Source organism: Oncorhynchus mykiss, chromosome 3 (genome assembly GCF_013265735.2).
Source record: "Oncorhynchus mykiss isolate Arlee chromosome 3, USDA_OmykA_1.1, whole genome shotgun sequence".
Taxonomy (NCBI): domain Eukaryota; kingdom Metazoa; phylum Chordata; class Actinopteri; order Salmoniformes; family Salmonidae; genus Oncorhynchus; species Oncorhynchus mykiss.
This window is the reverse complement of record NC_048567.1, coordinates 21884779-21898536: the sequence shown is the minus strand read 5'-3', so window position 1 is coordinate 21898536 and position 13758 is coordinate 21884779. Positions and strand designations below refer to the sequence as shown.

General features: G+C 42.2%; 1 protein-coding gene and 1 pseudogene across 1 annotated transcript; one reads left to right on the top strand and one right to left on the bottom strand.

Moving 5' to 3' along the window:
- Nucleotides 1-4545: 4545 nt before the first annotated feature.
- LOC110513748 lies at nt 4546-9524 on the bottom strand (annotated as a pseudogene).
- A 1740-nt stretch (nt 9525-11264) lies between these two features.
- pmvk (phosphomevalonate kinase) lies at nt 11265-13756 on the top strand. Its single transcript, XM_021593461.2, has 5 exons — nt 11265-11597; nt 11709-11772; nt 11993-12145; nt 12398-12527; nt 12633-13756. Exons 1-5 carry the CDS (start codon nt 11509-11511, stop codon nt 12779-12781), a joined length of 585 nt encoding a protein of 194 aa, XP_021449136.1. The 5' UTR covers nt 11265-11508; the 3' UTR covers nt 12782-13756.
- Nucleotides 13757-13758: the final 2 nt, after the last annotated feature.

Below are 13758 nucleotides of genomic sequence, written 5' to 3'. Positions count from 1 at the left end.
GTTGCTGACACCACAATCAGAGTAATAGTGTTTATCCTGGAGATATTCCAAAAATGTGAGACACATACACACAGCTTTAGCAGGAGGGTCAGTGAACTGGTGCTTTGTGTTGGATTGAAAGGACGTTTCCTCCGTTGTGGTTGTTTGGTGTTGTCCTATGGCATCAGACACAGTCAAGCACCCTCTGTTCAGTGGGGGAGGACAAGGTCTGGTGGCGGAAAGGAGAAATATGACCTGACAATCCACCACGCTCCAACTGTAAGAGAAGGCTTTGAATACAGGAAGGGAGGAAAATGAAATAGAAAATGTAAGGATGAGTGGGGGAGGGGGTTCAGACAGACAGGGAGAAGAGGAATGAAAGGGAAAGAGTTAAAGGAGGTAAAGAAGGAGGGGGAAGTAGAACAGGGAGGAAATGGAGAGTATGAAAGATAACAGTAGTGTGACTTGCACAATACAAATAGAGATGGGAGGGAGTAGGGTTCTCTGTGTCTCTGTAGAGTATCTCACTGGCACAATGCCTACACATCACAGTAAGACAGCTCCCCGCTATGCCTGACAATGAGACATGGGCTACTTCACGTTTGGCGACATTTTCATTTAGCGTCACGTATGGTGCACCGATAAAAGGCTTAGGCCCAATTCCAAGGTTGTCAAAATGTATCACATCCTTCCTTGAGGTAACAAATCGGTATGTGATTGGATGCGTGAAGGCTGTGTTTCCATCCTTTTACTTTCACCAATGAAGCCTTGGCATATCAGTGATTACTTCAAAGAATATTAAAACACATTTACGAAGCATTTAAACGGTTCATCAATGATTATGCATTTGACAAGCTTTTCAACTTGCTACAAATCCCACTTCTGACCAAGAACATCTTATTTTGGTTATTTATTTATAACAGCTTAGCAGTGTATTAGATCCATACAAGCCTATGTCAGCATTTAGACTATTGATTTGTCCGAGTAACTAAAATAATGATAGAGCAGCTCGGGAGGAAATGAATAGTGTCAATCCATCGAACGCTCGATGTCACATTAGGTGGCTGAGAATTATATAAGAATGTATCAGAGACAAATAAAATGTCTCCTGTCTTTTATTCAACATACTCCATACAGACAAATCCATGTAAAGCTCACGTATTGTACACACAGAGCACAAGACAATCACTTAACAGCAATGAATAGCATTACTGGAGTTCAACTTAGATAGGCCATTGAAACATGTTTTTTTAAAGAACAGAATTAATTATTTTCAAGGCATCACTGTAAAAACAAATGATACACGTTACATTTGGCAAAATACCAAGTCAATCGTAGGAACGGACAGGTTTCTCAACCAATGAGAAGCCAGTTTCATCCAGGGAGTGCTGTAGCCAGTACAGGTGTGGCCAAAAGTGTTGAGAATGACACAAATATGAATTTTCAAAAAGTCTGCTGCCTCAGTTTGTATGACGGCAATTTGCCAATACCCCAGAATGTTATGAAGAGTGATCAGATGAATTGCAATTAATTGCAAAGTCCCTTTTTGCCATGCAAAAAGTGAATCCCCAAAAAACATTTCCACTGCATTTCAGCCCTGCCACAAAAGGACCAGCTGACATCATGTCAGTGATTCTCTCGTTAACACAGGTGTGAGTGTTGACGAGGACAAGGCTGGAGATCACTCTGTCATGCTGATTGAGTTCGAATAACAGACTGGAAGCTTCAAAAGGAGGGTGGTGCATGGAATCATTGTTCTTCCTCTATCAACCATGGTTACCTGCACGGAAACACAAGCCGCCATCATTGCTTTGCACAAAAAAGGCTTCACAGGCAAGGATATTGCTGCCAGTAAGATTGCACCTAAATCAACCATTTATCGGATCATCAAGAACTTCAAGGAGAGTGGTTCAATTGTTGTGAAGAAGGCTTCAGGGTGCCCAAGAAAATCCAGCAAGCGCCAGGATGGTATCCTAAAGTTGATTCAGCTGTGGGATCGGGGAACCACCAGTACAGAGCTTGCTCAGGAATGGCAGCAGGCAGCTGTGAGTGCATCTGCACGAACAGTGAGGCAAAGACTTTGAGGATGGCCTGGTGTCAAGAAGGGCAGCAAAGAAGCCACTTCTCTCCAGGAAAAACATCAGGGACAGACTGATATTCTGCAAAAGGTACAGGGATTGGACTGCTGAGGATTGGGGTAAAGTCATTTTCTCTGATGAATCCCCTTTCCGATTGTTTGGGACATCCAGATAAAAGCTTGTCCGGAGAAGACAAGGTGAGCACTACCATAAGTCCTGTGTCATGCCAACAGTAAAGCATCCTGAGACCATTCATGTGTGGGGTTACTTCTCAGTCAAGGGAGTGGGCTCACTCACAATTTTGCCTAAGAACACGGCCATGAATAAAGAATGGTACCAACACATCCCCCGAGAACAACTTCTCCCAACCATCCAGGAACAGTTTGGTGATGAACAATGCCTTTTCCAGCATGATGGAGTGCCTTGCCATAAGGCAAAAGTGATAACTAAGTGGCTCGGGGAGCAAAACATTGATATTTTGGGTCCATGGCCAGGAAACTCCCCAGACCTTAATCCCATTGAGAACTTGTGGTCAATCCTTGTGGACAAACAAAAACCCACAAATTCTGATAAACTCCAAGCATTGATTATGCAAGAATGGGCTGCCATCAGTCAGGATATGGCCCAGAAGTTCATTGACAGCATGCCAGGGCGGATTGCAGAGGTCTTGAAAAAGAAGGGTCAACACTGCAAATATTGACTCTTTGCATTAACTTTGTGTAATTGTCAATAAAAAGCCTTTGACACTTATGAAATGCTTGTAATTATACTTCAGTATTCCATAATAACATCTGACAAAAATATCTAAAGACACTGAGGCAGCAGACTTGGTGAAAATGTATATTTGTGTCATTCTGAAAACTTTTGGCCACAACTGTAGAATCTCAGAGTGTGGTGGTGGGGTGTGTGTGTTTGTGCGTGTGTGTCGATCCTGTAGCCATATTCCCTGACATGATATAATCTCTGTTCTACAGTTGAAGACGGAAGTTTACATACACCTTAGCCAAATACATTTGAACTCAGTTTTTCACAATTCCTGACATTTAATCCTAGTAAACATTCCCTGTCTTAGTTCAGTTAGGATCACCACTTTATTTTAAGAATGTGAAATGTCAGAATAAGAGAGAGAGAATGATTTATTTCAGCTTTTATTTCTTTCATCACATTCCCAGTGGGTCAGAAGTTTACATATACTAATTGAGTGTTTGGTAGCATTGCCTTTAAATGGTCAAACCTTTTGGGTAGCCTTCAACAACCTTCCCACAATAAGTTGGGGAATTTCGGCCCATTCCTCCTGACAGAGCTGGTGTAACTGAATCAGGTTTGTAGGCCTCCTTGCTTGCACATGCTTTTTCAGTTCTGCCCACACATTTTGTATAGGATTAAGGTCAGGGATTTGTGATGGCCACTCCAATACCTTGACTTTGTTGTCCATAAGCCATTTGGCCACACATTTAGAAGTATGCTTAGGGTCATTGTCCATTTGGACGACCCATTTGCGACCAAGCTTTAACTTATGTCTTGAGATGTTGCTTCAATATATCCACATAATTTTCCTACCTCATGATGCCATCTATTTTGTGGAGTGCACCAGTCCCTCCTGCAGCAAAGCACCCCCACAACATGAAGCTACCACCCCCGTGCTTCACGGTTTGGATGGTGTTCTTAGGCTTGTAAGCCTCCCCCTTTTTCCTCCAAACATAATGATGGTCATTATGGCCAAACAGTTCTATTTTTGTTTCATCAGACCAGAGGACATTTATCCAAAAAGTACGATCTTTGTCCCCATGTGCAGTTGCAAACCGTAATCTGACTCTTTTATGGCGGTTTTGGAGCAGTGGCTTCTTCCTTGCTGAGCGGCCTTTCAGGTTATGTCGATATAGGACTCGTTTTACTGTGGATACAGATACTTTTGTACCTGTTTCCTCCAGCATCTTCACAAGTTCCTTTGCTGTTGTTCTGGAATTGATTTGCAATTTTCGCACCAAAGTACGTTCATCTCTAGGAGACAGAACGGTTCTCCATCCTGAGCGGTACGAGGGCTGTGTGGTCCCATGGTGTTTATACTTGGGTACAATTGTTTGTACAGATGAATGTGGTACCTTCAGGCATTTGGAAATTGCTCCCAAGGATGAACCAGACTTGTGGAGGTCTACAATTGTTTTTCTGAGGTCTTGGCTGATTCCTTTTGATTTTCCCATGATGTCAAGCAAAGAGACACTGAGTTTGAAGGTAGGCCTTGAAATACATCCACAGGTACACCTCCAATTGACTTAAATGATGTCAATTAGCCTATCAGAAGCTTCTAAAGCCATGACATAATTTTCTGGATTTTTTCCAAGCTGTTTAAAAGCACAGTCAACTTAGTGTATGTAAACTTCTGACCAATTGGAATTGTGATATCTGTCTGTAAACAATTGTCATGCACAAAGTAGATGTCCTAACCGACTTGCCAAAACTATAATTTGTTAATTAGAAATTCGTGGAGTGGTTGAAAAATGAGTTTTAATGACTCCAACCTAAGTGTATGTAAACTTCCAACTTCAACTGTCGGTCAGAAACAGAGGGAAAGATTGTCTGTGTGTACAGTACCTGTGTGTCTGTGTTTCCCTGGAGCATTAACAGTGGTAGAGTTAGTATCATGTTCCCATCTTGACTTCTTAGGATCCCTTGGTGCCCCTGATCATGGTCTCCATCATAGCCCACTGCTCCTTAGTGACCTGACACACACAACACAGCAAGTTAAAACTAGCACAACCTGACCCACATATCCATAAACTAACATCTGTCATAAAATGAGGCTGATTTCCACAACAGCTCACTTGCAATCTTGTTACTGAATCAATAGCTAGTCGCATAACAGAACAGAGATTATGCAAAAGGTAGCAATGCCTTCAAATTATCATTCTATGTTCATATTACTTTTTAGTGTTAAAGTTCCGGTCCTGACAGTGGAACAGGGTTTACTAAGTTAGTTCCAGCACACACCCTCCTCAGATCATTGACTTCTCCTGCCATGGAGACAATCTCCAACTTCCATTCGTAAGATCTGTAAATATAAGAGAATGGGCACAACTAAAGAGAAGAACACGATTTATGTGAATGTTGAGTCATCATTTTTCCCTTAGCCATAGTCCATCCCTATACCTGCATTGGTTAATCCTAGTGCACTTTGAATGTAATTTACAGTGAAGGACTTACTGACATCTGCAATTTCCAGATACCCATTCTGCAAGGCAGGCATTCAGCTAACATAGTGATTGGTCTCCACTGCCTGCTTAGCTTATCAAGACAGACAGACACACATTCTCTTACCGCTCCAGACACCCAGCAGGCATAGTCACTGCACAGGTAGGCTGCCAGGTTGGCAATCTCTCCGGGCGTGCCCAGCCTGCCCACGGGTATCCTGCCGATCATGGCCTTCTCAAACATGCCCGCAGGATCGAGACGACTGAAGGCCCCCTACACAAAGAGAAGAGGTCACAAGACATAGCTAATTATACATTCACAAGCCAAGATAAGACTAGAAAGGGAAAGATTTAAAGATTATTATTATTTTTTTTTTTATGTCAACACAGTATATTTGTAAAGATTCATGCCAGAGTTGTGTCTGTTACCTTGGTTCTGATTGGTCCTGGCTGGATGACATTAAACCTCAAGCCGTACCTCCCCCACACCGCAGCCAAAGACCTGAGAAACAAACAGTAGTTTGTTTACATATGCACATATAATAACACACACAGGAAAAAAGGAAGAAAAAGACATCAAGAACTACCACTACTGCATATTCTAATAAAGAGGGTCTAGTGTAGGCTCAAGGAATCAGTTTAGACTTGGGCCTAGGAGTGAGGCACTACCTCCTAAATATTCTCATAGGTAATCACTCATAAATGGGGCCTTCAGTCTAAGTCTAATATGATTGGAGGGTAACTAGCTGCACCTAAAAACAAAATACATCTCGACTATTCATGCAGAAAAAGCTGGGGTGCCAAAAAGTAGATGCCAGGAGTGCTTTAGTCATTCCATGTCATTCTGGGAACATTATAGTGAGAGGCGCCGAGGGTGGTGCTTGTTGAATTGATTCATTCCCTCTAGTTTCTTGAAACGCTCCGCACAAAAAAACTGTAATGAAAGAGTAGGATCTAAAAATAGGCTCGCTCTCCCCTGAGATGCCTGGCGCAATAAATGAGCATGGAATTTGGCTGCTGCTGCCTTCACAAACTAGAGGGGTCACTTTTTTGGTGTGAGTGAATTCATATAGGGGGGGGGGGGTCCTTTATCGGATAATAGCGCTCATTCACACAGGAAAAAAAGACTGCATGAATGGACCAACCAGGTAACTCTCCAGTATGCCACTACACAAACCCCATATGCTCCTTTAAGACCCCTCTTTCAACATCACTGGACAACCAGCAGGCATTTTTCTGCATGACACCCAAGCATGATGGGATGTTAACTGCTTAATTAACTCAGGATCCACACATGGGTGGAACAACCTGCTTTCAATAGACTTTATCCCTCATTTACTCAAGTGTTTCCTTTATTTTGGATTCAAGCGTAAGCTTAAATGGCATTCCAGCTAGTCTGGAACCCGCACACACACACACACACACTGCGGTCACTTGTATTGGACGTCAAACATTTCAAGGTACAAAAGGGACGTGATTGTGAGAGACACGAATAGTTCCCCCATTTATCATTCCCAGGCCCCTGGGTTTATGGGGAAACCTTATAGTGTCATTAACTCTTTCAACGGGATTGATACGGACTAATATTGAGTGGGATCTTTCTTTCGGCAAAAGCCCTCAGAGGTTCATTATGAAGGTGTATTCTTCATTTGATAAGAGCATCCCTGTCTTCACATGAAAGGTGTCGGTCCCATTTAGGATTTTATTGGGTTCTCACACCCACTAATGGATTCACACGTGTATGAACGAACAAGGTACATACACACACACCCCATCCGTCTTCATTATTGTCTAAATCCTACTGGAGGGGGATCGGGAGAGAGAGACACACTTTAATGTTAATTAAATGTTCCTGGACCTTCGTTATGCTAATGACTGCTTCTCTTTAAAAATGCATTAGTGTTCATAAGGCATTTGATAAGTGAGAGAGCCAAATCTTTTCAAATGAGGCCAGTGTGGATGTCTACGTGTGATGGGTGCAATTCTGCCTCTGTTAAGGAGACTAGTAATAGGGGTTACAGGTTGGTTTAGGACAGGGAAACGGGTCCTAAACCGGTGGTAGGTTTTTGGTAGTGCCTCTTTGTAAATACTTACATGCACAGAGTTTCCACTCCTGACTTAGCAGCCGCGCTGGGAATCACAAATCCAGAGACGTTCTCTGCGTAGATGGCGGTGATGGCCAGAAACGCAGCACCTACAAACACAATGTGTGTAAATACCACAAAGAAACAAAAATATGTACAGTATATGCCCAGCAATATGTGTCAATGTGTCATCATGTACATCCCTATAATTTACAACTGATCCCAGTTCAAACCAATTAATTATTCTCTTCATTAGACTGTCATAGGCTGACTTGATCCTCCAATGACCTGAGAGCTGCAGTTAGTCATTGTACATTTCAATAGGCTTTTATATCCTGCACAGCTCAGGGGGCGGTAGGTATCCTAGTGGTTAGTGCGTAGGGCCAGTAACTGAAAGGTTGCTACTGTAGATCGAATCCCTGAACTGACAAGGTAAAAATCTGTCGTTCTGCCCCCGAGCAAGGCATTTAACCCACTGTTCCCCGAGCGCCGAAGACACGGATGATGATTATGGTAGCCCCCCGCACCTCTCTGATTCAGAGGGGTTGGGTTAAATGCGGAAGACACATTTCAGTTGAAATGCATTCAGTTGTACTGACTAGGTGTCCCCCTTTCCCTTTCATAAAACACGGTGGCTGTTGTGGGCCAGATTACACTGCAATAGATTTAACACGAGTCAAGAGTAATTTCTGAATCAATAAAACAAATGACATGGGGTAGTGGAAGGAGATAGTTTGTCTGTGAGACTACTTAATCAAAGCTTGGAGCCAAGCTGCCAGGTGAAAATACAAAACAACTTTCTTGTACTGTGATAAAAGCACATTTAGATTTATGTAGCCGATAGAACAGGGAGGGAAATTATTATTTTTGGCTCGCAAATATATTTTGACGAACAAATCGATCAAATAAAAAATGTGCGACCCTCCGTTGAATTTCAAAATCCCGATGTGGCCGTCAAGCCAAAAAGTTTATGCACCCCTGCAATAGAATAATCCTAATAGTATGAAAGAAGAACAGACACCTGGGTATCAATTAAAATATGCTTTCTTGCACTGTTGGAAGAATGGCTGTTTTGGAAAAACATCAGATCAGATTGAATAGGGCCTCTAGTGTGATGGCATGTTTTTGTCTTTGTACTCCAAGGTAATTGCTTAATTGTGATTTGCCTAATTGCATTGCTGAGGGCAGATGGAAAAGCCACAGTAATAGAGAAGGGCTGGGATATTCACATGAATAATAAAGCTTATCCACACACACACACACATTATACATAGGCACAACAATGCATGAGAGTCAAGGCTTCTCCTATCCTCCCCTTACATATCATTGCCCCTTTATCCAGGGACAGCTGAGAGAGGAGACAAAAAAGAGGCCGAGAATGAATGAGAGGGTGCATGCACGCAAAGCCAAGAGGAGCTTAGGGCACAAGGGCAGTAGATAACTGGAGTGATGCTAGACTATGACCAAGTGAATGGAAAAGTGCTCAAGCATTTCATATTGAGGCTCAATCACTGTCAATATTACACATAAATAGAAAACAGAGATTCATGTTACACTTACATCCACACCAATGTTCTGGGTTGTTCCTCACTTGTTATACTACTGAGGATCAAATGTCCAGGAGTTGTAGGCAAATTGTGAATCTTTACTGCCCCCTGGTGGCAGCACTACACAATACATTACAACACAATTAAATGGGGACGGGAAAGCTGATCCTAGATCTGTGCTTATGGGCTCCATCAGATAGCTCTGGTGCTTACCCTTGTCGGCTAGTATCAGCCTCTTGCCCAGCTCCAGGGTGATGAAGCCCGGCCGTTCAGGACAATGTCTGTGATGGTCCTCCATGCGTTGGCAGACAGCTTCTCTGACGGGGAGATGAAGTTCCCTGCAGCGTTGTTGATCACCACCAAGAGGAACAAGAGAGGAGGATGATATTTACCAAGCAAATGGAGTATTATTGACCAGTACATCTAGAACAGCGAAGCGTACCACATTTTAGACAAAATCGTCTCTGATCTGTACCTATGTACATCAGGGAGACCAGCAACCTCCACCAGTTGGTACACAGCAGCTTCAATTGACTTGGGGTCTAACATCACACTGCACAGCATGGACTACTTAAAGCAGAGTTCATACTGATTTATCAGTATCTAGAACTCTTGGATAATGAATGCATTCAATGTGGGTAATTGATCAGTAGTAGTAGTACCTTATTTCCTGTCTGGGCTGTAATTTCCTCTGCAGTCTTTTTCAAAACGTCCCCCCAAAAAATGTATTTTCTAATTTGAGAGCAAGGCAGCAGTAGTGTTGACCTATAAAGTTGGGATTTATGGCCCGACTGACTACCAAGTTCCCACTCACCTACTAGCGATGACACACTCTGACCCAAGTGCTGACAGTGCTGTGGTCATGCCTTTTCCCAACCCCATTCCTCCTTCTGTGATAAAGGCCACTTTATCTTGGTAAGTCCAAGGGACCAGCATTGATCCCTCATTTGCAGGAAATAATTTAGCTGGGGGGGGGGGGGGGGGGGGTCCAGTCTCACTCAATGACCTAGTCCCACTGCTGAACAGCTGTTTAAGGCGAGTAAATGAGATAACACACAAAAATGTGTATTACTGAACCAGCTGAAAAGGGATGTTGTGAGTCACAGATTTGGTTTTGATTCATTAGGATGCCCATTAGCGGACGCCAACTGGGGTCCGACACATAAAGAAAAAGACATTACAGACCAAAAAAATACTTAACATGTAGTGTGTGTGTGTGCATCTATCAGTTACACATACATGTCAGTAAATACACACAAGTACTGTTCGGTCACATGGGGAGAGGTGTTGTGCCATGAGATGCTGCTTTATCTGGGGGGGGGTGTTTAACCGGGCTTGCTGTTCTCCTGCACTATATAAGAACTTGTACTTGTGCTATATTTGAACTTGCACATCTACAAGTAGCATAGAGGCCATTGAATTAAAAACGAGTTGTCTTTCCTGTTAAACAAATGCATTAGTAAGAGCAATTACTTATATTAATACACACCACTGATGCACTCTACTCCTCCAACAGTGGGGGTGCTCACATTCCCAGTGGAGTGGGGGCTGGAGGAAAGGTTGAGATGGTTACATGTCTGGCTGTGAGAACACACAGCAAGCTGCCTACACAGGTTTAGTATTTAGTTTAGTATGTGCTCTTGCATGAACATCACTAAAGTGGTCATATCGTCAACTGTCCCTACACTTCTCAGCAATGTATCTGTAGCAGAACACTGGAACAAATGTAGATAGCTATGCCAGAAATATTGCAGAATGCACTCATGTCTGTCAACATCGGAAATAATGTGTAGGCTGCTGCACAGCTTTCCCATAGACGCACACCTAACAGTTAGCTAGCCAACTAACAACAACCTGCTGCTAAACTAGCAGCTAGCTAGCTAACTTACACAACAAATACGTGTTTTATGTGATTTGGTAGTTATTGCATTCATCTCGGTGGCAATGTTTACCCGTCTGTAGACAAGACTCTTCAACGGCAAGGTTAAATCAGTTCTAAATATTGATGACACCCTTCCCAGTAAAGTGGATGCCATGTTTTCAAAATTTGATTTGATTTGTGCCCTGATTTCAGTAGGGTACAGAAGGGGAGAGGGTTATTGAGTATAAAGTAGGTGGTTCCATGATCTTAGTCAGACTGTCTTGAGTCATTTTACGTATTTATAATACTTTTTCTTTCAATATCAGCACAATATCCCTATTATTTTGCATTCACGTATTCAATTTGATGTTGTCGTCATTAAAGAAACCATTACATATTTTATATTTCATATGATCACCCTATTTCCGCATGTCAATGGTAAGGTCCATGATATGATGGCGATGGTTACCGTAAACCTCGCATGACAGTTTTTTTAACCAACGTTTGCCCATATTTGTAAAGTTTATCAATTATAAGAATGACTACACCTTTAAATAAATAAATCAATATAGTAAAAGTATTGAAATATATATTTTCTCTAACAAATTCGATCAAATGAGCACATTTTATATTTAATGGCGCCTGTTATATGTATATTACTGTAGCCCAACCAACCATAATGCATGTGGTACGGTTAATTTGTACACGAAGAGGCTAGCTACACTGTATGAAAAACAAAACACATAAATTGGTTGCTGCAACGTTTTTTCGATGGCGACAGTAGAACCCAAACTCATCCTTTTATTTAGCGGGAAACGCAAATCTGGAAAAGATTACGTGACGGATTTGATTCACCAAAGGTACTATTGACATACTGTTTACAGACCTATCAAAGCTATTATCGCTGAATTGAATGCTCTATCACGTGTTATATTCGTTTAACAATGTGATTTGTGTTTAATTTCTATCAGACTAGGTCCAGATGTATGCTGTATCTTGCGTCTCTCGGGTCCTCTTAAACAGCAATACGCACAGGTTGGTACTTGTGTACAGTTGTGCTACATCATCCTGGCCGATCCTCGGTGTGCAGGCTTGTGTTCCAGCTAATACAACACCAAATTCAGATAATCGATCAGATATTAAGCGCTGGGCAGGAACAAAAGCCTGCATGCCCAGTTGGGTCTACAATACCCACTACTAGTGAATGGAGGAACAATACCACTGTCTCTCCTTATATTACCCACTATGCCTACAGGACCATGGATTGGACTTTGATGAGCTGTTGGGAGCAGGTGAGTACAAGGAGAAGTACCGTGCTGACATGATCCAGTGGGGTGAGAAGCAGAGGGAGAAGGACCCAGGGTTCTTCTGTCGTGTGGCCATCAAGGAAGCCCAGCAGCCTATCTGGGTAAGATAACAAAATTCTCAATTGATCCACTGTTATGGGGCAACACACTACAAGCCAAGTCCCACCACGTACAATTTGTCAAACGCAAGTCTTTTGAGTCAGGTCTTACTTGCTATTAGAAACTGACCATCTGCATATTTAGTGTTGGTGAACCTGACCAAATAACTTTTCCAGACACTGCCTGATGAGCAGTTGAAGTATCATATATTGTCCTCTACCATTATACTTTCTCTAATCTCTATTGTGCCCCAGATTGTGAGTGATACGCGCCGTCTGTCAGACCTGCAGTGGTTCTGGAGGGAGTATCCTAGTCAGTCTCGCTGTGTTCGGGTGGAGGCCTCAGAAGAGACACGGAGGGAGAGGGGCTGGGAGTTCACAACAGGTGCAATACCTACTCTGATCACGTAATAATGTTATTTACTTTTGAGAGAAATACAATACCTCTTCAACGACAATCAATTCAACACCACACCCTCTCTCTCTGCAGGAATAGATGATGCAGAGTCTGAATGTGGGCTCGACCAAGGAGTGGATTTTGATTGGATAATCAAAAATGAGGGCGATGGATCCCAACTGGAGGAGCAGCTTGCTACTGGGCTGCTCTCAATAGCCAAAGAAAAGGCAAAAGAAGACTGAATTGGAGGGGCCATTACACAGCTGTAGGAACTTGCTGAAGGCTCTTATTGTTGGAAAGTGTAGTTGGGTATACATTACACTATTTTCTGTGAAAATCCTAGAACATCTGTCACACTGAGGAGCAGCAGAAAGTGGGAATATGTAGTATTTATTTCTCTACAGTGTTCTGTACTATCAACTAAGTAGCAGGGCAAGAATACTAAAATCTGATCAAAAACCCAAACATGAACGGTGTGTATATTAGCACTGACCGATATATGAATTTACATGGATCACACACACACACAACTGCCAAAATTAAACACTTGAGAAAATAAAGGATACAAAGTATATTGAAAGCTGGTGCTTCCACACGGGTGTGGTTTGAGTTAATTAAGCAATTAAAACATCCCATCATGCTTAGGGTGATGTATAAAAATGCCCAGTAGCCCATTATTTTGGCTACCATGGCTAGAAGAGATGTGCCTGTCACATTCATCCAATAAAGTTCAACACTTTAATAGCTGCCAAGGTGCATTGAAACTTTTCTGGTGCCCTATTAATTGATGTACGTTGGAGTTTCCTTTGTGTTTACCTGCACTTAGTGATGTCCTCCATGCAGGAGGCAAATGTCATCAAGACCTAATGTGCAGATGACTTAATCTGTACTTATATAAGTGTCATTGTGCCATTTTTTAATTTTGTTTTTAATCGTCTTAGATTGTACAATAGGCTACTAGAAAAGAGTTTTAGTTGCACATATGTTGACCCATGGTAAAATTAGCACAATACTGCATTACACACCCATTCAACAGGATTAAATGTACTAGACACAGACATGATCAATGTTCTAATAGCAGGGTAAGTGTTAGTTCGTAAAACATTTTAAAGTAGACATGAGGGAATCAATGTTCACATTTTGAAAGAGTAACTCCATAGCACTCAATTTCTAAATTAAGAGTTGCGTCAAACTGAAGAAAATAAATGGGGAAAAAATA